General features: G+C 31.1%; 1 protein-coding gene across 3 annotated transcripts in view; it reads left to right on the top strand.

Annotated features, from left to right (window-relative positions):
- LOC107449459 (uncharacterized) overlaps positions 1-26,485 on the top strand; it is a 156,492-nt gene that overhangs the window by 32,238 nt on the left and 97,769 nt on the right. For all 3 annotated transcript variants that reach the window (XM_087169515.1, XM_087169513.1, XM_087169514.1), the window contains exons 11-13: positions 1,915-1,996; positions 2,995-3,180; positions 23,279-23,346. In XM_087169515.1, the coding sequence (XP_087025641.1) occupies positions 1,915-1,996; positions 2,995-3,180; positions 23,279-23,346 (336 nt within the window). The remainder of the gene's footprint in view (positions 1-1,914; positions 1,997-2,994; positions 3,181-23,278; positions 23,347-26,485) is intronic.

Consider the following 26,485-nt stretch of genomic DNA (forward strand, 5'->3'; position numbering starts at 1 on the left):
AAATGATGTTTTTTTTGTAACCTACACAGGTAAATAGCTGTATCAGTATTGAAACTAGGGGGGGGGGAATTCTTTGCCCGCGATATTAACTTGACCTGTAGTCAGGGACGAAGCTGATACCTCGTTTAGATTGCCAGAGCCGTACGCGGAGGGTTAAATATTCCGAAATATTATAAACATTTCAAAACTAACTGATAATAAAATCTAATGTATGATAATGTTTTTAATAATAAATGATTATGATATATTCTGAATGTAGAACCAAATAATACCTGTACAATTTGGAAGTTGTTGTTTTTTTCCACTCACCATAACCTACTTTAATCTAAGTATAAATCTATAATAGTTTTAATTTATGTAAATCCAGTTTAATTGCCAATTAGAAATCTTGATTGAAGTAATGTAACTATTTTAATTTAAGTATTACATTAATAAGGTTAACTATAAATGAAATTTAAAGTTACAAGTGTGGAAATTAAAATTAATGCAAATTAAGGTTTAGTACCATAAATATGCAATCGGATTCACAGAAGCAAATTTATAAAGTTTATGTATCATTTAAAAATCATAAAGTTAATGCTATTTTAATTTAAAACTTAATGTTAATAAGATTAGGTACAAATTAAAGTTTTTAATTGAATCCGTAATGCTGGAGAAAAACCTTAAACCAAAAAAACACTTATTTTCTTTTGAACAAAAACAAAAGTTGCCCTTCAACGTTTCAGAACAGACGTTTTCTCAGTGACCCAGAAGTTATATCTCACTATCGGTAAATTTGAGCCCAAGTATGTTTGATTCCTGACAGAATTATAGATTATTTTCTTGTTGTGGTTGTCGTCGGCCATTAAGGCAGAGCGGGACCGATTGTTCTTGTTTTCCAGTGGCGCCATCTATGGCCAAGAATTTGACTTTTGCCACATCCATATGTCACACCCGTTTATAGGGTTTATCCATTCATTCTACAGATCTTAATTTTAACCTGAACCAGAGAACGAATTATCTCCAATTCAGTACCCCAGACGTATAATTTGTTATGGGGACAAGGATGACTTTGTGACCCAACAGATTCAGAGATGTTTGTGCTCCGGAAAAAATCCGGATTTCTGGATATTTCGTGTACCGTGATCCGGAACCCAAGATACAGAATTTCCAAGAAATCATCGATCTCATTTTATGCATAAAAAAATTTTATATTTGATTCAAACATATTAGAACTAAAATTTATACTTGGCATCTCTTTCATTTGAAGATATTTTTTCTGGTAGAGTATTAAATGTGATTAGAGATAAAAGTAAACTTATACATAATTATTAGTTTAAATTATGCTGCATATAATTTATTTATAATTTCATGTTGAGAAAATATCAATGATTTAATTTTATTAAGACATAAATTTTTTTTAATGCATTATTATTGATTTTACTCAAAATTTTCAGGATTTTTGAGTTGGGCTCATAATCTCCCCTGCAGATTTAATGTGCACCAGTCACAATTTACTACACGGGGAGTCTTCGGCAGGCTGGATTTGAACTCACGAATCTGAGTCCAGTGTCATGCCAACCAGGCCCTGTCAGGAAGATTTAGATAAGCAAACTTGAAATTTTGATTAGCAATCATAAATTTAAAATCATGAAGTCAAAAAACAATAATAATTTAGAAGATTTGTCTTTCTTTTTATGATGAAATGTAGTAATACAAGAAATCTAACAACTCTAAAGTAATAAATTATTCAAACAAGTTTCTATAAGTTTTATTTTAACTATTAAACTAACTAGCTGTAAATTTTTGTCAAAGATATACAAAATAACGAAGTCGCAAATGACAGTTGTTTGGATGTATTTCATACATCTTGTATGTTTTTTTATTTAATTCAAATATATTATATGGTTTAAAATATATTTTCACGTGTTGCAGAGAAGAAACTTCTCGAATATGGGAAGAAAAAAAGGAGCAGTGGATGTTAGAATTGATTGCCTGGGATGAAATAATGAATAAAGTGTGTATATTTTTTTATTTGCAATATTTGTTTCTATGAAAAAAATTGTGCTTGTTTTTTTTTAAAAATAAGAAACTTATTTTTTTAATGAAAATTTAGTTTTAAATTAATAATTGCAATGATTTTTGCATTGTTTTATCTAATTGAATGTTTATCTATCAATCCTCTGAGAAGAAATATGTTTCTTTTGTATCTCTGTAACTTTTATGTATTGTGTGAAATAAAGGTTTTATCTAAGTTATAAGCTAGTGTACACGGGATTGCCACTCTACAGGGAAAACCTGGAAAAATGCAGGAAATTTCAAGTTTTTCCATACAAACTAGGAAAATACAAGGAATTTTATTTCCTATCTTCTTCTCTTGAAAGTGGTGACCACTCATTGCATAATCTGTGGGATATTTAAAGATGACATTTCAGCTATACTTAACTATTTCATTTACCATAGCATTATTTAGGTGTGCTCTGCTGTTCCCTTTTTTTCTTTAAGTTTTACCAGCATTTAAAACTAGTATAGTTAGCCGAATATAGCTCACTTAAGAGCACAGTGATTGTGTGTTTAACCCACTGGCGGTTAAGCAAATGGGCAAAATTAGGAGAATGTTTCTCCCCAATATATTATTTTCCTGTCTAATAACATGGAAAAACTGGGGGGGGGGTAGGCAGAAAGTACTGCAGGTTATAATATGATTTTTTACATGCAGGAACATTCCACTGTATTTTAATATGTATAGTATGGGTAAATTACTCAATTCTGAGAAAGCAGTATTTTGTAAACATGCGCATAAAAAATGTAAACAACAGCATAAAAATTAATGTACCAATTTCAACTAAAATATTTTCTAAACATTTTTTAATAAGTATGGCCATTATACTAACCTTCTTGCATACCTACTTTAGATTAAATTAGCATATATTTCCTTTCTACTGCTTTGAAACTCTGTTTGATGTAATTATTGAATAAAACAGGAGATTCTTTGAATTATTCATTCTATTGCAGCTTTTTAAATCTCTGGTGAGTCAAATGAAAGAAAAAATTGACTTAATTGAAAGTGAGGAGAAGAGGCTGATCAACCTAAAAGAAAACCTCTTAGAAGAGATAGACAAAATAAATCTGCAAACCAAAGATAGCTGCATGACTCTAGAAAGTAAACACCGATATTATGTCGACCAAGTGGATAAATTAGTAAGTTAAAATATTAAAAAAATTTTTTTTTGCATTATTCTATAACTCTGTAGGAAAAGGGTGGATGATGCATACTGGAATATTTCTGTCTTTTGTGGTGGTCATTCTGCTTTATTTGGAAGAAAGATTATGCCTTTATGTTTGACACTATCATTTTATTTCAGCATTTAACTAAAATGACTTTCTTATAATATTTCTTAATAGTAATTTTTAAAATTAGTAGAAGAATTTCATAACGAAATTGCACTAACCTAGCATCAATTTTAACTTGACCACAGTTGGGCACAAGCTCAAAATTGGCTCAATAAGAATGTGCACCGAGGGACCAATATTGGGATGTCTAGATTTTTTAATATTGGTCCTAGAATGACCTATGTAGGGCTTACATTTGCCAATATAGAACCTATATTGGCTAAATTAATAATATAAATAAATTATCGAGTGAATCCGGCAATTCTATACAGAACCAATATTTGTTGTAAAGTGGCTGTTAAATATCAGATGAATCGGAAAATTCCATATAGGGCCAATATCTGAAGTATAACTGTCCTTTGAACAATTAGTGAGCCAAGATTCGTGAGGCCAAAATAACTTAGGCCCAATGAGGGCCTAGGTTATTTTGCTGCTAGGGCAGGTGCATCACATTTTAATTTTTTGCAATTCAGATTCTGCCATAAAAAGAACTCATTCTAACCTATTTGAAATAAGATTGGAACCACAAATTCATTCTCATTGAGCATTTGTTTCACCTACATTTTTCAAGAGTGTTTTATATCAATATCACTCACCTCACTGCTCTTCACTACAACTAAAATGCGACTATTTACGACTATTTTCCTCATAAGGCGACTTGCTTGAAAAGGTTAAAAATGCAACTATTTTCTGGAAAAGGAGACTATTGAGAGAACTTTCTGTACTCTTAGTGATATTTTTTTGCATAAATTGGGCTGACAACCTGCAGCCCACAGGTGCTTATGAACAAAATGATTTTTTTTCCTTAAAAAATAAATGTTAAATTACAAATTTGAGTCATCACATTTTAATGCGCACAATTTGCACAGATTCCATTGTAAGTCTGTTTTGTTTCTCGATCGTCGTTTCAACGATTATAACTGCAAAATTCCGCATGATTTTAAAAAACCCAATTTTTAATACGATATTATGACGCATGAATTCCGAATTTGAATACTATATATGTACTTGCTAAATCAATTATTGATAAAAGGGATCATTTTTTTGAAAAAGTATGTTTTTTTGATGAAAAAGTATTTTCTTGAATGAATTCCAGTTATTAAAAGTATTTTCTGCAAATATACAAATTTTTTTGATATGAAAATATAATATTTGAACACTAGTGTTTAGATAAAATATTATTATATTTGCCGTCAACTTGACTAATTGGATCATGGTATATGACAATTAAGTCATGTAATAAAATTTTAGTCATATTAGTGAAAAAATTTTGTTTTTATTTAAGTAACTATTTTCATTCTTGAGGCTACTAAAGGCAACAATTTTGTTAATTTTTTTCTGTGGCTACCTGACATGGTAAACTGTAGTTAGGTGTTTTTTGGCATGCACTACACCAGGGGTTGCCAAACTTTTTTGATCATCGACCCGCATAAAAGTAATTTTCTGCTAATTAAAATAAAACTCTATTAGATACTGTGTTTGTACATTTATTTTATGATTTTGAACATTTATTAAAGTAATAGTACATAGTGTTTTATGAAAAATATATTAATGTTGAAATATAAATACCTTAATATTTATGAAATAATAAGCAATTATAAGTAAGTAGAAATAATAAGTAAAGTAACTATGGATTTATTGCTTCTTAATCAATGCCTGGTGTTTTTTTTTTGTTGTTTTTTTTTTGCAAGGTTTGTTATATTGGGTTCAAAATTGGTCAATTTTGATCTTAAATCCCCTCGAAACTCCACATTTAATTTATTTCTGTTCTTAGTTAAGATTGAATTTACGTGACTGAAACCAGCTTCAACCATATAGGAATGCTATCATAAATGGCTGAGCTATTTCGTAAAGTTTTACATATTTTTGGATTATCTTTATATTTGTCCAAAATTTGCTTATTGTTAAATTTTAAAAAAGCATCTTTGCTTCAAATCCCCATAATAATTCAGCAAGCTCATCTTGCAGGTTGATGTCCATGTTTTCAATTTGAGCAGAAAATGGCACAATAATCCTATCAGGGATGTCAATGTTTTCCAAATCAACAAAACTCAGTTTAAAATCGTCGCTCAATTTTTGAAGATTACCTGTATATATTTCCAAGTCTTCTTCTTTTATTTCTAATTGTCACATATCTGAAAAATACTGGTAATCCTTCGACCAATTGACCCTTCCGGTTCGGATCGACTCCCTGGCTCAGATCAACCCCCGCTTATGTTAAATAAACCCCTGGGGTCTATATAGACCATTTTGGCGACCTCTGCACTACACAGTGGTGCCACTTTTCTGTCCTGAAATCAGTCTTGAGAAAAGATTTGTATTCCATCTTCCAATGAAAACACTGTTGTTTTTCTTACTTATTGTAGTGTGTCTACCACTACAAAAATACAATTCCAATTCACTACTATATAAGGCTTTTTAACTCAATCCTATTTTGGGGTACCTTTTCATAGATGAAGGTTGACATTGTCTATAACTACTATCCCCACATTAGTGTTCTTCAGACATGATGTGAACCCACCTACCTCGACAGAAACTCCCACTTCGGTTTGAATGCACTTACTTTGATGGATGATCCGCTGACTCGCTGCTTGTGACTGTGACATTATCTTTGCTACTCAGTCGCGCTTGCACGCAACGTCCTCCTATATATATACACTTTACTACTAATGGTGACTCAGGAGCGACCACGACTGTGAACTCAATACAGCTCTCACGACCAGCATTTAAAAGTACAGTGATCTTAATACAACTCTCCTGGCTTCTCACAAAACAGCAATGAATCAATTAGTGGTACCCGTACATCGAATTCTATCACAGCTCTAAATCTGGTGGGGGAGTTCAGTAGTGTGTCTACCACTACAAAAATATAATTCCAATTCACTAGTATATAAGACATGTTAACTCATTTCTATGTTGGGGTACCTTTTCATAGATGAGGGTTGACATTGTTGATAACTACTATCCCCACAATTATGATAAAATGATTATATCTGATTTCTTAACACAATGAAGGAATAGGACTGCCTGAACATCTGCTTTTGTATTCAAAATTCATATTGTGAAATCCACATCTGCTTGAGTTTGCATCTTTTTTCTGAGAGGTTGAGTTGTTCGATGAAGTTAATACATGATTATTTTTTAAAAAATGGAATTCATGAAAATGCGAAAAATATTCTGATGAAGTGGAAAATGTGTAGAGATATGAATAGCTCCAAGGAAAAATTAGTGATGTAATTCTGAGATTAACATAAAAAGATATATGAGGTTAGCAGTTATTTTTATTTTGTTTGCAGTAAAATAAAGACTATAAATGTTTTTTTTTATCGAAAAATTATCTAGTCATTGATATAATATTGGGCAATTTTAAAACTCTCACGCAAATTGAACTATAAGCATACCTGCCAATTCTCCTGATTTTTAACGACGACTCGTGTATCTTACGACTATCGCCTGTTTACCCGTATGTTCTGAAATTTCTCTCTATTTGTAGGATAAATTTTTAAAACGAAATTGTTTGGTAATAAAATGTCCGCTAATGGCAAAAATACTTCTCTTATTCCTCAGCCAATAGTGTTATTGCCAGCACTGCTGTATGTTGAGTGTTTAAGTACCCCTTGCAGTCTGGCTAACTGAGGGAGGTTATCGTGGTCTTCCTCTCCATGTAACGCAAGTGCGGATTAGTTTCATCAAAAACGTCCTTCACAAAGGCAAATTTCTGATATTGATCCAGGAGTTCCCTTGTCTTCTGGATTGGGTTCAAAATTACAAGGCTGTGAAGTTGAACTTAAGTAGCCGTAGACCCAAAATTTAGTCAGCTGTTTAACAACAGTTATAAAATAATTAGTAATTAGTTACAACAATTATTATTTTTTTTTTCAATGGCAGGCACTGAATTTGAATCTTTGCCTATACTATGCCAGAAATGTTGCTCTTTTCGCGTTACCCAGTGGGCACCTGTGAACCAAAGTCACGGAGGCGAGCAACACTGCCCACGCCACACTACCACAAACCCGTTTATAGGGTGGGCCACATTCACACATCATACACACACACAACAGAGGACAGCACAAAGAGAGAGAGAAACATCCATGCCCAGAGCGGGATTCGAACCCGCAGCCTATGGCTTCGCAGTCAGGCACGCTAACCGCTCGGCCACCTGGCCGGCGTTACAACAATTATAAATAATAAGTAATGGTTTGAAAAATTTTCTTCAGATTAAGATTTATATACTTATTTTTCGCTAAATGTAAGTGCTTATATTATTTCCAATTTGAACAGGGAAAACCTGAAAAATACAGGGAATTTTAAAATCACCTAAAATGCAGGGAATTTCGATTTTTTCTTCACGAACTGGGAAAATACAGGGAATTTTGTTTCTTACTTTTATCTTTTAAAAAATGGCTCAAAGTGTAATCTATGGGATATTTAACCATGGTGTTTCAGCTATACTAAACTATTTCATTCACTATAGCATTATTTAAGTTTGTTCATCTGTTCATCATCAGCAATTAAAACTAATAAATATAGTTAGTCTAATATAGCTCACGCAAGAGCACAGTAATTATTGTTTCCTTTCAATATATTGTGTGTAATATGTACAGGGAAAACACGGGGAATTTTTTTTTCAGGTTTGAGTATCAACCCTGTGTTTAGGTTTCTGCTCGAGGTATCAGCGAGAGAAAGGGAATCTTTTTCTTCAATCTACTACGTTAGCCCTACAGGGACGAGAAACTACCCTCCCTGAAATACACTATGCTTGTTTCCATAGAAGCAGATGGCCTCAGGCTTGGGGGGGGGGGAGTTTTTACTGTAGACAAATTATGCAACCCAGAGTTCATGTTTCCAACCACGAACAAAAGTGAACCCCGGGCAAATCATGAGAAACACCCCCACACCATTATGCATCCACCACCATAACAACCGGATACTTTTAACCAGATAGTATATTATTAATCACAAAATGGTTTTTTCATAAGATGACAGGACACCTGTAATCACCTTCATTCAAAACTATTTCATAAATAAAATTTCAATTTATTTATGTTTTTTTTTTAACAGAATGAAGAATTTCAATCAAAAAGTAACAAAAGGCCAGTTGATACCTAGAATTCTGGGGCAAGCATCATACTGACATTGGATCATATTGAAGCAAACTGTTTATTTTCTTACATTATTATTATTACATCTGGTCAAAATTCTTTTTCTGTTTATTTCATTGTACTTTTCATTAAATATTTATTCAAATTATTGCTCAGTAATTGTTGATTATTAAAATTTGCAAATTTTTTATTAATATATAAAGAATTTTTCCTATTTAATTTCGAAAGATTTTATTTTATAACCGACATTTAACAGCCGATCCAACTTTGCATTTACGACTACCAATGTTCAACTCCGTAGCTCAACAAGGGAACTCCTGGATCAAGTATTGAATAAATTTGCCTTCGGGGAGGACTTTTTAATAGAACTAAACCGCATTTGTGTTACATGGAAAGGAAAACCTCACACTTAGCCTGACGGTAGGGGGGGGGGCTCTAACCCATGATCATATTACCACTGAGGATATTTTTCGTCAGCACTCTGGTCGATGCGAGCCAGGTGCCGAATTCGTATCAACCAGCCATCACGGCTAAGTTACTATTGATTATTTTTTTTTTCACTTTATAATCGTCATTGAACAGCTGACCCACTCTTGGGTTTACAACTACCAATGTTTCGACTTGTCATTTTGAACCCAATCCAGAAGACAGGTAAACTCCTGGATCAAGTATAGGGAGAAATTTGTCTTTGTGGAGGACTTTTTATGGCTGAACTAATCCGCATTTGCGTTACATGGAGAAGAAGACCTCCCACAGTTAACCTGCGGGTAAGGGGACTCTAGCCCATGATTCGTCTATCACTGAGAATATTTCCCGTCAGCCCTGTGGTCGGTGCCAGACGGATGCGGAATTCGTATCGACTAGTCATGGCTGAGATTCGAACCCTAGTTCACCTCATTAGAAAGTGAACACTCTATCCCCTTTCAATTTTATTTTATAACCGTCGTTGAACAGCTGACCCAATACTGGGTTTACGACTACTAATGTTCAACTCCGTAGCCTTGTCATTTTGAACCAATCCAGAAGACAAGGAAACTCCTGGATCAGTACCCCCAGAGGTATGATTTGTTATGGGAGTATGGGGGACTTTGTGACTCGACATATTTAACGTGCATCAGTCACCATTTACTACACGGGGAGTCTTCGGCAGGCGGGGATCGAACCCACGGCCTCTTGGACATGGGACATGCCGCAGTGGCTTTCGGTATATTGAAAATATAGTTGATCATATTATAGCTCCGCTAAGTTTAAATCCGGCCCTGTTAGGAAGAGATTCAGTTGGATTCTCTACTGGAATGTGGACCCATGCCGTGACCAGTAGCACTAGGTTACGCCCTTGAGGATTCATGGCATGAACAACCTGATCGACGTATTTGTCGTACTCGTGATGAAATAAAGGTCGTATGTACGAGTGAACGTTATCAGCAAGGACGCATGCGTGTGCCTTTCACAATGATAAGTCCACTCAAGGTATGCCACGAAAGCATTCCCCAGACCATAATGCTCCCTCCTCCAACTTCTATCCTTTCGGTAATTGTTAAAGGATATTAGCTTTTAAACACTTCATGCCATGCGCGCCCACATTCATCTGTCCAAAGGAGCATAAAAACGTGATTTTTCAAAAAAAAAAAAAAAAAAAAAAAAAAAACTCCTGCCACTGAGTAGACGCCCAGTTGTATTGGCGAGCAAATTCTAGCCTTAATCGCCGATGAAACAGCAGTCATAAGTGCATAGCGTTTTGAAAAATGCCTAAAGATGCTTATTTTCGTTTTTTAAAAGCCCTTAAAGGTACTTTTTTCATTGGATGTTTTTAAAATGTGCTTAATTTTCCCTCTTCGAAAATGAACTTTTTTTTTTAACATGTCAATTTTTAACACGTATTATGCAAAAGCCTGCTTTTCACATTGTTATTCTATTCAACGTTTTCACAATTCATTCAACCACTGGCTATTTCGGCTCACATTTGTTCATAGCGCATGAAAGCTCCAATCATTCTACATTTTTGATGAAATACTTGCGAGTCCACATGTGCATCTACTGAGCTGAAATCTGTGAGATTATTGCATTCTTATGTGCAACTCTGCTGCATTTTGCAATATATTCTCCATTTCAGGCTTCATTTTCCACCCTCTGATATCCAAGTGAAAAATCTCTTGATCTTTTTATGGGGGCTAATATATTCAGGAAAAGAGTTCACGAAGAAAAGATCAGAAACTACTTATTTTATCATGATCATGCAAAGTCTTTGAAAATTATTTTGCCTTTTGTTAATGTATATGATACCGGCAAAGTATGAAGTCCGGCATTGTATGCAGGTAGAATGCCTAAAATTAGCCGGTAAAGTATGAAATGATTTATATTTCACACATTGCCTAGACATTCTATAGAATGCCAAATGAGAAACCGGCAAAGTATAAAATACATCTCAGATACTGACCGAAATCTGGAGAGTCGACTTTCACCGGTGAATGTCAACAATCACATAGTCTCTTAGGTGAATGTCCGAAATATTTATTACATCCGATTTGATATTAATTTATTCGCGGATATAATTACATTTATTCGATATTTTACTACTTACTGACGATAGATTAGAAGATAAATACCGGGCAAATGTAGATCGGCAGTGGCACTGAACCTTAAAAAACATCAGTGTAGAATATACCGGGCAAATGTATACGAGGCAATGGCACTGAACCTTAAAAAAAACATCAGTGTAGGGTATACCGGGCAATGGCACTTGACCTTAAATTACCAGTGTAGGGTATACCGGGCAAATGTATATTGGGCAGTGGCACTGAACCTTAAAAGAACATCGGTGTAGGATATACTGGTCAATGGCACTTGAACCTTAAAAACATCAGTGTAGGGTATACCGGGCAGGGGCACTGAACCCTAAAAAATCTTCAGTGTAGGATATACCCGGCAGTGGCACTTAACTAGACCTAGTATATATTTCGGACATTTACCAATGGTCTAGTTAAGTGCCACTGCCCGGTATATATTTACCCAATACTCCAAACACTGATGTTTCTTCTAATCTATCGTCAGTAAGTATTAAAATATCGAATAAATGTAATTATATCCACGAATAAATTAATATCAAATCGGATGTAATAAATATTTCGGACATTCACCAAAGCGACTCTGTGATTGTCAACATTCACCGGTGAAAGTCAATAACCACCGATTTCGGTCATTCACAGTAACATGCACATCATTTACATAATAACCTCATCAGGACGTTTATTTCATACTTTGCCTAAATAGCATTTGTCATTCTATAGAATGCTTAGGCATTATATACAATGCCTAGGGAAAGTATGTAATAATACTTACATTTCATACCATGCCTAAAAACATCCGGCATTCTATACAATGCCGGCGTTTCTTACTTTGCCGGTAACATATATAGTGCTTAAAAATATTTTTTGTTCAAAGATTTGGCTACGCACTCTGATATACCTGGCATCTACTGCGGAAACCCATACGCTGCAACCGTCGTTGAGGAGACACATTGGTTCTGTAACGTATCATAAGCTATATCAAGAACTATTCAGTTTTTCTTTTAAATAAAAACTTTTATTAACAAACACAAACATTAAGAAATATGCAATACCCGTAACGGGATAGTGAAAACATCATAAACAACTGGAAAACCCGTAACGGGATATAAGGAAACTCAAATTCCACAATAAAACTAATCTAAAAAAGAATCAACAACTCTGTCGTTCTAAATATTGACTTCTAATTTAATCGTCTGCTTTTATTTTAAGTTTATCTCTTTATGCGTTTACTTTATTTTAATTATGATTTTGCAAACCCATTATTTCTTTAATATTTTTAGACTTTACAATCGTCTGCTTTTATAAATTCTTTAATATTTTTAAACTTTACAGTTCACTTGAGTGGTCATTTACTTACCGGTTACTCGTCTGTTCACCCCTGTTATATATGGCCCGTGGGGCACCCACCACGTAGCTGATTTTAGATAACACAGTACAGTACGGTATATTTTTACAGGGCGCCACGCGAATAGTTTACAAAATTAGCCGCTTCGGAAATACTAACACCTTTGGTCCGAAAGCCGTTGATTATACACTTTTGTCGGATAAATCATTACATCACTGATTGGCAGACGAAATGGGCTACAGGTGGCGTAGAGCAGAACTCTCTACCTATGTCAACACTTCGCATGCTTTCACCATTAGTCATAGGAGAAGGAAGTATATAATTAATGTAATAATTCTATGTAAGTTTCTGTCTTGATTTCCAGATGGATTAAAAACTTTTCAGTTTAGAAACTCTATGGAGCTGAAAACTACATTGAATTTCGTAGAAATTAAAAAAAAAAAAATTTGACAATTGAATACGAAAAATGGAAAAGAAAGTGGAAAATGTTGTAGTTCATTTCTATACAACTGAGAAGAGAGGGAAAGGGGTGGGTCACGACATGGAACCGATATTCTCCCCAGATGGCGTGTTTGAGCGTTGTGATCGTGAATTGCAATGATTTCCTCGAACGCCCTTTATATACCTTCCTAGGCAATGTGCTGCCTTCTATGGTTGGTTATTTCAAATTCACGTCGAAGGTCGATGGCAGTCACATTAATGTGACTGGACTATGTAATATGTAGAGTATACTTAGCTTTTTTTTTTTTTTTTTTTTTTTATTTCAATTAGTATCTACTGCCAAAATTAATTTGGCAATTTCTTACTCCTCTCTTATACGAATAAGTAACAGTTTTCCATTCATTTTGATGTAGTTTATTTCTATCATTTTGATAAGTATTTATTACCAAAATCAATTAAACATCATTGGTGTCAATTATATTATGGTGATTTTCAACTCTTCTGCTAAATAAATTAAAAACATTTTTCCGTTAATTTTGCTTTTTAGTTCGGAGCTTTTTTTTCATTTCAATTTGTACCTATTTTATTTTATAACCGTCGTTGAACAGCCGACCTAGTTTTACTGGTTTACGACTACTAAAGTTTAATTCCGTAGTCTTGTCATTTTGAACCCGATCCCGAAGACAATGGAACTCCTGGATCAAGTATTGGGAGAAAATGTACCTTCGTGGAGGACTTTTTGATGGAACTAAACGTTACATGAAGAGGAAGACCACGACAACCTTCCATGGTTAGCCAGACGGCAAAGGGACTCTAACCCATGATCTGTCTACCACAGAGGATATTTCATGTCAGCACTGTGGTGGGTGCAAGCCGGTTGCGGATTCGTATCGACCAGCCATCGCTGGGATCAGAACCCAGGGCCGGATTAAGACCTCTTGAGGCCCTAAGCACTGAAAATATTTTGGTGCCCTCCCCCCTCTAACAATAAAAAATATATCTAGTACTAAGTCACGTGTTAATTCAAAATATTAAAAAAAAAAATTTGTAAAAAAAATACTTATTCAAATTAAATCAAAAAATTTTTTTTAAATAATATAATCAATTGAAAACTTTTCAATTAATATTAAAAAAAAAATAACTTATGTTTGTGTGTATTTGCAAAAAAGCAAACACTTTGAATAACTTATGATCGAAAGTTTGAACTTTTATTTACTAAGACTCAAAATACTTTAAATTAGAAAAACAGACACGTACTTTTTCTAAAAAAAGCATATGCTTATATATTTTTATATATATTTTTTTAGAAAAAGTACGTGTCTGTTTTTTGGAAAAAAAATTTAAAAAAAAAAAAGGTATATACCTTTTTTTTTCCAAATGATTCGAATTCTTGACTCTCGAAATAAATGACCATATCTCGAGAATTTTTCAAACGAGCTAAAAAATTTTAGCACACAATAATAAAATTAATTTTATATTATTTTATTTATTAAGAGAATAGTCGAAAGGACTTTAAATTGAAAATTTAACAAATGTCATTTTAAATGACAAAATACAAAATTTAATCTGTACTAAATCAATCAAATAAACCTGAATCTTTCAATTTTAAAAAAGTTATATATTTAACATTTAATTTCTCAAGAACTTTTTGACAGATTTTGTTCAAATTTTGTATTTTATTATTTAAATTAATATTCCTTAAAATTATGTAATAATTTGTATATTTTTGATTTCAAAATTGTTCCGACTATTAATAATGAATAATTTTGAAAAAAATATTTTTGACAGGGAATTATTTTTAGGTTAAAGAATTTTATTATTAAGTGCAAAAATTTTTCAATTCGTTTCAAAAGTTCTCGAGACATGGCGAAATGCATGAAAACTGCAATTAAATAAAGGAGCCCAAACTTTCAACCTAAAAAAGCTTTTGGGATTTTAATTTCCATATTGTCAATACCATCCATATTTTGAGAGACAAATATCCAAATTCAACAACAACAACATATACATATGTAGGTAGAGGAAGCACGCTTGCCCGATTTTATAACTTAAAAAAATATCTTCTGCACTAACTAATTAGCATATTTTAAGTTTGGCCCTCAAACCATTTAGATTGAGATCTAGTAAGTTAAAATCCGATCTTTAAATCAAGAGTTATTCAGGTTTTTTACTTTTTTAATTTTACGCACTGTATATAATAACACATAACTTTTACAAATAATAATGCTTTTCATTATTCCTTTTTCCTTATTAAACCTAATATATTAATAATGATAGGAAGAGAAATGAAGGGAAAAAATAGTGATGAGTAATTTTATAAATGCAACAATTATCTTAAATGATCCCATAAAATCTGGATTAAAAATCAGAAATGAACTGATGACAACTCACTCTAGATTGCATCTGTGGAAAACAGAACTAATTATCTAATAGAATTATTACTATTTTGTTTAATATTTTGGACATTCTCGTAGTTAGTTGACCTGTCAAAGGTACAGAAGAGCTTAAGAGCAATAAATAACTATCAATTAAATCATAATTTGACTAGTAAAAAAATGACCTTTTAGAAAAAATGATAGAAATCACTTAAAACTACTGCATTAAACCTGTACTTAGCTTAAAACTACTGCATTAAAACTGTGATAGCTGTAACTTACGTCTGAAAAAGCTGTTACAGTAAATTAAAACTCTGTCCTCAATAAGTAAATAAATGCATAAAAAAACACTTTAAATAACTATAAATTCAATGATTAGATTTTCATTTACAAATTCGGAACATTCGTGTTTTTATAATACAAAACGAAAACATAAGTATAGCAACAATGAATATAATATAAAAACTAAACTTAAATAATAATCAGTAGAAAATAACAAACCATCATTTTTAATTTATTCACTTTTTTCTGGTTACGATATTTTTTATTCCTGTATGCATACGCGTACATAATACCACATTAGTTTTATAGAAAATAATTTTAGGTTTGGAAAAATATAATCCTTGGAAACATAAACAGAAGTATTGTAGGTAATTTTATTAAACCAACATTTATCTTAAACCTATTAAAATCTATTTTGCCTACTAAAATTTTATGTACTAAATATTTTACATATTCTTTACAACATTTAAAGACAAATTCGTAAAATAAATCGAAGTAAATCTTGTGTATTGTTACCTAAAAATTTTATTTTTAATCGAATAACTATTTTAATTATAACGTCATAGAATGAAATTTATTTCGATAAGATCAATCATTTAAAAAATTTAATTACTTCTTAAAACTTATAATACGGCATCTTCCCATCTTAAAAAATACGTCACATTGTATTTTTAACAAAAACTTGAAATTTGTTTTTATTACTTTTGAGTATTATTGTGCAATAGAATGCTTAAAATGCAAAAAAAAAACTATATAATTTTTTATAATTGTAATTTTATTTTTACATTTAAATTTAATTAATTTTTTATTATTAAAATATAATAATTCTTTAGGAAAATTAAACTCTTCACTTATATTGATTTAGACACAATCAATATTGATCGATAAATAATTATTATTGATAAAATTATTTGAAGGGTTTAGCTACTACCTGAAGCAGAATCAGCTTTACACTATTACAGCATGCTTTCAAAAGCAATAATTTAGAATAATGTTTTAGTAGAATAAACTTTTTCGGTGCATTCATGTAGGATTCAGTGCACTCACATTCTGTGCATTCACGCATACACGGGGGTGTGTAAATACGAGAAATTAGTTACTGATTGTAGCATAAATAATGTTATTGGTTAAAAATTATGTCAATCAAGAAACTTTTCTTTTACTAGACCTCCCACTTTCTTCAATCTTATAAGTCACCATTTATTTTTATCTCTACCCCCCCCCCCTCGAAAGGAAAACAATTTGAATTTTCTGAGATATGCAACCTTTTTTCTTTCGAAAAAAAAAAAAGAAAGAAAAAGAAGGGGGAATGAGTCCCCTATAGGATGCTTAAAGATATCTGAGATGAAAGGATGTTCTCTGTCTGTAGTAAATCAATTGGTTACACTTGTCTTGCCCTTAAAGTGTTTCTTCTCAGAAAATTTAGCTTTGTATGCTATCACATATGTTGGTGACAATCACGGTGGTCCTTTTCAGGAACCTTCGAATTCATGGAATTGAATGCTGGCAATATACATCTTTTGACCACGTTTCCCAGAAGTCTGTTACTTATAATAAAATAACAGGGAACAACAATATTTTTCCCAGTCGTTTATGCAGAATGACCAATTTTTATTTTAAGAAAAAGTTAAATGGATAATGGAAATACCTTAACTGATTATTTATTTATTTCAATCTGATTTACACACGAGCAACAAGTAAAAATTAAGCACAACTATTAAATTTTTTTTAGTGACAGAAATAATATTATTATATTCAAAATATTTACATGTTCAAATTATCATCATAATAAAAGTTGATGAAATTACACACATATATTGTATATATATGTAATCATAATCATTAAGGATTTTCCTTATTAGTTATTAAACATATTTTAAAATTCAATTAATAAAAATATCTTTCTTAAATTTGCTATTTATTTTTAATTTGAAATTTTCAGTACTTTTCTTATTTCTTAATTATAATTTTTACAAATTTCGTTATAAGATGCACAAAATATAGTTTACTTGCACTAAACAAAATTCAATGATTGAAAATTTGATTTTATTGCTCCTTATTTCTAAGATTTGCTTTCAAAATTAAATTAGTTTTAATGGGTACTCTTCTTAACGTATTTTTCACCGTCAACGAGCATCCGATTCACATTGTGAATTTACACATCTTTTGTGCTCAACTTTTATAACATTTGTATTTATACAAGACTCTAAGGACTAAGGAACCTATAATTCTTTCCTTATTCAAAAATTGCTTGCATTCATATTACGTAGTATATATTTTAAATCTTAAAATCTAATTTCGATATATATAGATTAAAAAAATCATAAGTGATGCGAAGTGAGTGGTCATATTTTTCGCAAATTTAACCTCTCCTCCACAAAGAAATTTCGAAAAATGATACCTATACACAGCTCCTTTTTCGTAATTTAGTGAATAAAAAAAATTATTTGACGTAAATTTTTGCAACACAACCTTTATGTAATTTGATTACTTCCTTTCAAGTTGCAATGAGAATATAATTAAAAATATGGTAAAAGCGAATATTTTATGTAGAATAAACAAAAACATGCACAAAAACTGCAAACATGCCTAACATAGATTTTTTTTTCACATCAAAAATCAAATTTTTTACATCGTCAAACCATTGCATCAGAATTTTGTAAATTAAAATTTTTTTCATAATAATATCAAATTGCCGGAGTATTAACTTGCTACAACTGCGAAAAATATTCTGTAAACATGAATCGTAGCAGTATGTTATGGAATCATTGTAATGGATAAATAAATAGAGCTTTTATCGCATAGAAATTCACTATCTAATTTCATTATAAGACCGAAAATTTTTGATACAAAGCATCTTTCGTTTTTTTTCTTCTCTTATTATGTGAAATTTCGTACTTAGAAATGGTTGTTATCTACTCTTAAAATGGAAGCTCAAAATAATAAATTTATTATCAATGTTTCAAAAAAAAAAAAAAAAATATGTACTGCGAACATTTAGTTAGGCTTTGTGGTGCTCCACTATTCTCTGGTGCCCTAAGCACGTGCTTAGTGTGCTTAATGGTTAATCCGGCCTTGTCAGAACCCGGTTCACCTCATTGGAAGACGAACGCTCTATCCCCTGAGCCATCGAGGCTCAATTTGTACCTATGGAGAAATGGAGATTTTTTTACGTTTCCTAAACTAATAAGCCTATTTCTTCATTAATTTGACTTGAATTTAAATTTTTTTTAAATTCAATTACCGACCGATATCATTCAAATTTTTTCATTTAAAATTATATTCTTTAAAGTTCTGTAAAATTTTGTATACATTACAATTCAAATTAAAATTCGTGTGAAGTTAATTAAGAATTCCTCCGCAGTTGATCTTCCTGATATTTCTTAACAAGTCCAAAAGTTTAACCGCAAAAGAAAATGGACGCCTAAAAGTTCAATTGATTAGCATTGTAATGCAATACGTTAAAAATAAATATAAATAGGAAGTATATTAAAAATCTTTTGGAGAAAAAAAAGCCCATTACATGTATGTTTAAATATTAAAGTATTGCATATAAACTCGTGCAAAAAACAATCTTTAAAAAACTACAGTGCGTCAAATAATTTTGACTTTAATTGTAAAATCAAATAATTAAAAACAAATAATATACTAATACAGTCAAACCCCGCTATAGTGAACCTTCAAGGGACCGAAATTTTGGTTCACTATAACCGGAAGTTCACTATATCCGTTATGCGGGCAGTTTAACTAATGGTTCCCAAATTCCTCCCTTTTATTACATGTTATTCAAATAAATGACTGAAAAATATTATGTAGTAGCAAAAAATGTGTTATTTTCTATTACTCTTCGTCTTGCGTACAAAAAAAAAAAAATTAGTAATCTTTAGCTGATGAGCAATCCTCAACATCAGATATGGAAACACTTCCCGACTCTCAGATAATTTTTCCTGAATTTCTGTTAGTCCACTTTTTAAACTTGTCTAACCTGCCATTCGAACACACGAAAGTAATCTCATAAAATCGCTTAGCAAATTCATCGACATTTGTCCAGATACTGGAAGATTGCGGCTTCTTTGAATGCTGAACCACTTCAGTAATGCTTCTTCAACATCCTTGTGATCTGCTTCTCTCAACTTTTTTCTGCCATTTAAATTTTTTTCATCAGCAGAAATTGTTAATTGCCTATTTTTCCGTATGTTACGAACTGTAGATTTGGATAGTTTATATTCCCTGCAAATATCAGCTTGATTACATCCATTTTCAATTTTTCTGATTAAGCCCACTTTATTATCAATGAAGAACATTTTTCGTTTGCTGCTCGCCATAGTTAAATTTGAGACACTTGTTAGCAGGCTTTTTTTAACTGCACTCAGAGCAAAAAGGAGTTGAAATGAAGGCCTTATCAACGCATATTAGTGTCCAACTTTTTGACCAATAATGAATAATTTTTCATTCCCTCTGACAGAAAATGTATATTGATCCCACTGACAACTTACAGGTGCATCATCTGCCTGGGTTGGAAGCATCTACTTGATTTGTTTAGGGATGGGAAAGTAAAATAAAAAAAAGTAAACAAGAAAAAAAATGCTCATCGCTACCTTCCCCACTATAGATGGTTTTAAAAATCGGTATATGTATTTATTTTGAAGTAGAAATTTCAAAATTATTACAAAAAAATGAAGAAAAAAATTAGTCGAAGACAGAAAAAAGTTCATTATATCCAACTTCATCACTTTTTTGGTTCACTATATCCACACAAAATAATATTATACGGGTATAGCAAGGCACGGGACCGAACATTTTGTTCACTATAGCGGGGTTTGACTGTATAATACCTGATATAATAAGTGTTCTATATGTATGTTTAATTTATCCTTATATTTATGTCTATTATATTATCTTCTAATTTATCCCATATCTTCTAATGTAGCTCATTGATACACGAACTAGTGCAAACCGGTTACAGTCGAGTAAAAACACTAAAGCTGTATAGTATTACCTGATAATTAAGATTTTACCTGGAATCTTATAGTGCGTCTAATAGGGACTGTAAAGCATCATAAAAAAATTTCATTTAGATAAATGATCTTTATTTTCTAGTTATTCGATGGCAATCCTTTTACGAGGTTTGTGCACTGCAGTAATTTTTTTCTAAACTGGCAACACAAGTAAAATGGAAATCATTCTCGTCATAAATTCGAAAATTAATGTATCTGGAATAAATTTTAGAACATTACAGCAAAAGTTTTTAAAAAAATTGTATTTTTTATTTTATTAAATAGAGTATGATGAAGCACATTTTTGAAATAATATTACTTTTATAGAATTCTTGAGATTTAAGTATAGAACGACTTATAATTAAATATTTTGAACCTATCCATAAGTCATTTTTTTTTCCCAACCTGTTCCAATTACTTTGAAAGTGAGAGCACTTTATTCGCTTTAATCGAATGCCTAGAGAAATTGTTCGCACGGAAAATCAGATTTCCCGTAGTTCATTTTCATCGCTCGCAGAATAAGGGTTGGTAATTTGTAGCCCTTAATGGGAAATGTGCTGTCACCTCCTAAAATGGCGGGAAATAGAAACCGATTCTCCCGATCGTTCCAAAATCGTATTATCGGGGTCGGCTTTAATTCAACCCTCACCTACTATATATATATCTATAAAATGACCGAAGAAAGTATTTAATCCAGAATTTTGTTCTTTTTAGTTTTAAGTTCCATCTTAAAGTTCTTTTTTGAAAAAGAATAATATCTTTAGAACTGCGGATTCAATCTATTTGAAGTAATTTTTTTTTTTTTTTAACTTTATAATCGGCATGAGGATGATAGCGACTTATTTTCTTTTTTAAAAACAGAGTGGCATTTTTTTTTAAAATTAATATTTTGATTCCAGGAATATTATTGTTCCATGATGAGAAATAGTATAGATTTTGAGTCTTTTATTTTATTTTTTTTTAAAATAGTTGCTTTGAAAATGCTCAACGAGTCTATAAAGTTCTTTAAAAGACAAGCGACAATGTAAATTTATGCTTAAGATTATTTTCTTCTTTTACCTTCGGATTTGAAAAACCACCAACTGAAATATTTCAGAGAGACATATGCGTTTTGAGTCTTTGAAAGAGATGTTTCTTTATTATTCATTAAATAAGTTCAGTTTAGCAACAACGATTTGGAACTAGCTTCTAATAGATAATGAACTGCAATTATTTTGTGAAATGTGAATACTCACTTACAACGAATCTTACCTCGTCTCGGAATTGCAAGTTCGGATTTCTTATGATTAACCTTAACTAATTTTTATTTGAATATTTAAGCACACTAATTTTTCTGTGAATATGTTCCATATGTGTGCACAGTGAGCGAATAATACCTATGTTTTGTATGCTTTATTTAAATATGAAAATATCATGATCAAATAAAGCTGTATCATTAACTTGAATTAATTTTTATTTGAACACTTAAGCACTCTAAAAACTGAAGAAAAACAATTAAAAATCAAACAAACATGGAGAACAGAAATTGGTGTGAAAAAACCGTAGCTATTGTAGTCGGCATATCAAATTCTGCATGTAGTCCTGGCGAATATTATGATGGCAAAAATTACGCGTTTAAAATCAATAGTTCCAGCAATACTATTCCGAACACCTTTGCTGGATGTATTTTCAGAGACCTTGCTTTACTGTGGAAGAGAAGCTTCGTCTTCTAACATGCCGTATATAGCTCATACAGGGCTGATTGTGCTCCGGAAAAAATCCGGATTTCCGGATTTTTCTATAACGTTTCAAAAAATCATTGATCACGAAAATTTCCGGAAATCAAATTTTCAAAGGTGGAACTTAAAAACACAGTTTATTTTATTTGTTTGTAAGGAAGAGCCAGATACTTTATAAGCTTATATTCAAGATTAATATTCATTTTTTATCAGTAAATAGTTATTATAATCATAAACTCAAGAAAGAAAGACATATTTGTAAATTTCAATTACTTCTCCAAGTCGTTCATAGGTATGTGTAAAATTTTAAAAATATTTTAAGTAAACTAAGATATGTTGAGAAAAAGGAAAAAACCTTGTTTCAATTTTTTTCTAATTATTCGATTTAAACTTTTTTTTTACTCAAGAAATTTTCCGGAATTTTGACTTGGGCTCACAATCACCCCTGCATATAGTAACGTTTTAAACAACAAAAAAAATGTGTTTATTGTGATACATATATATACATCACAATAAATATAAAAAAGACTGAAAGAAAATGAAAAATTAAGAAAATCAATGAGTTTTATTTATTGCGCATAAGCTGCAAGTAAATAGAACTCATAAAATAAGTTCAATATGTAGAGAAAACATGAAAAAAATTACATAATAATGAAAAAAGAGAAGAAAATTAGTTAAAAAAACAAATTAATAAAAAACCCGAAGAAAAGATATAATCTCTTTATCAGCTCACACTATTATATCCACAAAAAGGAGTGCTTTCTAATATTGTATCAATATAGCCGAAACAAAATATATCAATACAATAGTGTGAGGAGCACTCAAAAAAATAATTTTTATTTTTAAACAAAATAGAATAGTAATAAATTAGGTAATAAATATCACGCAAAAAACAGTAAAATAAACAGAACAAAACATAAGTCGACGTCTATACAGCGAGTTGAGAATTGAAATGAACTTGCGTGAACATTTCAAGAATGATTTAAAATATTTTCGTTATAAGATTGCCAGATTATAAAACATGAAAACAGAAGCGAAAATCTCTGTAAAAGCCTAAATAGAGGGATTTTGTTTTACAGCACGTTCTTAGTACAGTACTGAAGCGCTGTAGTTACCAAGAATTGGCCCGAAAATGGATGCGAGCAAGGTAATATTATACTGTTTAATTTAAAGATGTTTATAATTAAAAAGATTGATATTTAATTATACAATTTTAATGATTTTAGAAAATTAACTCTTATTTATGAAAGGGAGAGAGAAAGAAACATGAATTGCCTGTTTTGCACATATTTTTAGCTACGGATTTGCTCGAAATGGATTTGCACATGGAAAAAATTATATAAATCAACAAAGAAGTTTTTAGTAAATTTATTTACAATAGCATACATTTTTATTATCAAATTTTTTAAAGAGTTAGCCGATTTGTTTTTTTTTTCTTTTGGATAAATAAGCATTACGACATATTCTTTTAATTCTTTTCATTTGATTGAAAATGATATTTAAATAGATGTCTTTAGAAACATTAGAATTCCAAGTACTTAGTTTACTTATAATAAAATTAAAATAATTTCTTTTATCATATGAATCAACAAAGCAGATATTTTCTTATTTTATAATACCCAAATCCAAAAAATTTATATTATCATCATGATTACGAAGCAAGATTAATTCCTCGGGGTAAATATTTAATAAAATTGTATAATCTTGAAAATTAAAGATAATTAAATCACCAATTAATTTAAAAACAATTTTAATATTAAGATTCTGCTTTTTTCTTCATCATAATAGCGCAAAAATAAGTTAGTTGAGAGAGATAAAAAATTAGATCCTTATGGTATTCTATCAATTCGAAGAAAAATATCTTTTCCATTGTAAAGATAATTACTAAAAAGACAAAAATTGATTAGAATTTCCCAATAATTAAAATCGCAATCAAGGATATTTTTAAAATCGTACTAATAATTCAAAAGGACATTTTTTAGTTTAGAAAGAGGAATGCTATTGAAAAGATCCTGGAAATCAAAAGTCGCAATATAATTCATTTTATTTTGTTTAATAAATTCTAAAATCGTTTGATTATTAGTGATAATCCAAAAAACACCTTTAATAATATTGTTAAGAATTTTATTTAAGTAATTAGAGAAAATGGTGCCAGGTTTCATTAGGTAAGTATTAGATAGTGATCAGAGGACTATAAATATATTTTATGAAACAAAACAATATCTTAAATAAGGAGGAAATTAACAATTGGAACATTAAATCTGAGTGGCGTTAGGTGCCCCCTTAATCTGGGCGATCGCCTGCCTTGCTACCCCCTTCCTCCGACCTTGGATTTGAATACGTACGAATCCGATCAAAAGTAATTAAGATGTTCCTTTTTTTATTTATGCATTACACTTTATTTGCGTGCACGCTTTTTAGAAATAACTTAAATTTTAAGGTTACCGTTCGTTTAGAAAAGCTTAATTTTAAATTAATTATGACGTTATAACAACAATTAATTAACTGGCCAAAAAAATAATAATTAATAAATTTAGAAAGCAAAAGCTTTATCAGTCTTCGATATTAACCAAAATGGTAGAAAAAAACTTCGAATGATAATCAAATTTTAATACTGATATGAATGGAAAATTCCAGGAGAATTCATGCAATTTTGAATTATTTAGTACTTTTTTTGAATTAACGAAAACGTTCGAATTAAAAAAGATCTCCTATAAGAATATAAAAGGGTGAATCGCAAGTAAAGTTTAAACTTTTTAAAATAATCCTTTGCCTTTTTAAATTTCCTCCATTGAATGCGACATAAAATTTCATAGTGATGACACAATTAGCAAAAAGCTACCGAAAGAAATTCAATTTCAGCTTCCTCTCAAAATGATTCGGGTTTTATATATAAACCTCAATACGCATGAGCGAGAAATGATTGACGTCGCAGTTCAACTTTTGCACCGCCTTATGCCACGCCTTTTATAAACCACGCCTATTGGACATGGACCTTGCTGTAGGATGATTTAGTCGACGAAAGGACTGAGCTCCGTGACTAACATAACAGTCAACCCGCTATTATTTGGAGTTCAACACGTGAATGGAAGGTGATTATAACTGTAGATCGTGATCAATTTATAGAAATCGTTTGCAGTTGGAGAATTTAATATAACATTTCTGGCAATTGCTGAATAGAGTCTTTATTAATTTGGAAATCGGAGCTGTCAAATCGAAACAGCATATAACAATTTAAAAAAATGTACGAATGGCAATGGAAGAGATTGGTCTTTATTTTTGCATAGTTTCTAAAAGTAGATATTCCATAAAAGTGCAATTTATATAGCTTTCACATAATTCGAAAATTTTCATGAATGATTGCCAAATTTCTCGTCATTTGATAATGGAAGCAGTAATCTCATGGATTGTTAGATTCCAGTTCGTGTGTTTTCGAATTTTAAGTGTTGACTTAAAATCTCAATATGATATTTAAGCATTACTTTTGAGAAATGAGTCAATCAAAAATAATTCTCTTGAAATTTTGTTAAAAAAAAAGAAAAAAAATGAAAGGTTATGCTTTTATATGAATTTTAATGGTTGCGAAGTACATTTTCTTTTTAGAAATGACTTGACTAAAGTTGCGGAATCTTCTGCGGAATGTCAATGAAATCGAAAATCTTAAAAGTTGAATGATTTACATTTGAGACCTGACATCGTTTGGATAATTTGAGAGAATTATCGTCTGTTTACGGAATCCGTGATAAATATCGTCTGAAATAAATTGTTTCAATTTGTCCCATGAAGTTAGAAGCATAGTTTGCAAATGTGGTAATCAGACAAAACTTATCTAATCATGAAGATGATTATGTGTGCTGGCTGTGATTCTCCTATTTTGGACAGATATTTGTCGAAGGTGGAAGAACGTGCCTGGCACGCGAAATGTGTTAAATGCTGGGACTGCCAAATAATACTCGCAGATAAATGTTTCTCAAGGGACGGAAAACTGTATTGCAAACCCGACTTCTTTAGGTAAGTTATTCATTTTATAAATACTACTTATTCCTACTCTTACTTCACTAAATAGTTCTAGTTTAAGGTATTCTAGACCTTCTGCTTAGTGAAATATTAATTATTTTAAATGATTTCGGAGAGAAAAACTCAATCAAATTCAAATACTTCTATTTAATGAAATTTCATTTTTCGAATTTCTCCATTTTGCTATTTTTTTTCGATGAACAAGAACATTTTGGAAATTTCTTCGCAAAATAACTTCCAAATAGCGAAGTGAATTTTCTATTTAACGA

Source organism: Parasteatoda tepidariorum, chromosome 8 (assembly GCF_982258835.1).
Source record: "Parasteatoda tepidariorum strain Cologne lab strain chromosome 8, Ptep-v5.0, whole genome shotgun sequence".
In the NCBI taxonomy this organism is placed as follows: Eukaryota; Metazoa; Arthropoda; class Arachnida; order Araneae; family Theridiidae; genus Parasteatoda; species Parasteatoda tepidariorum.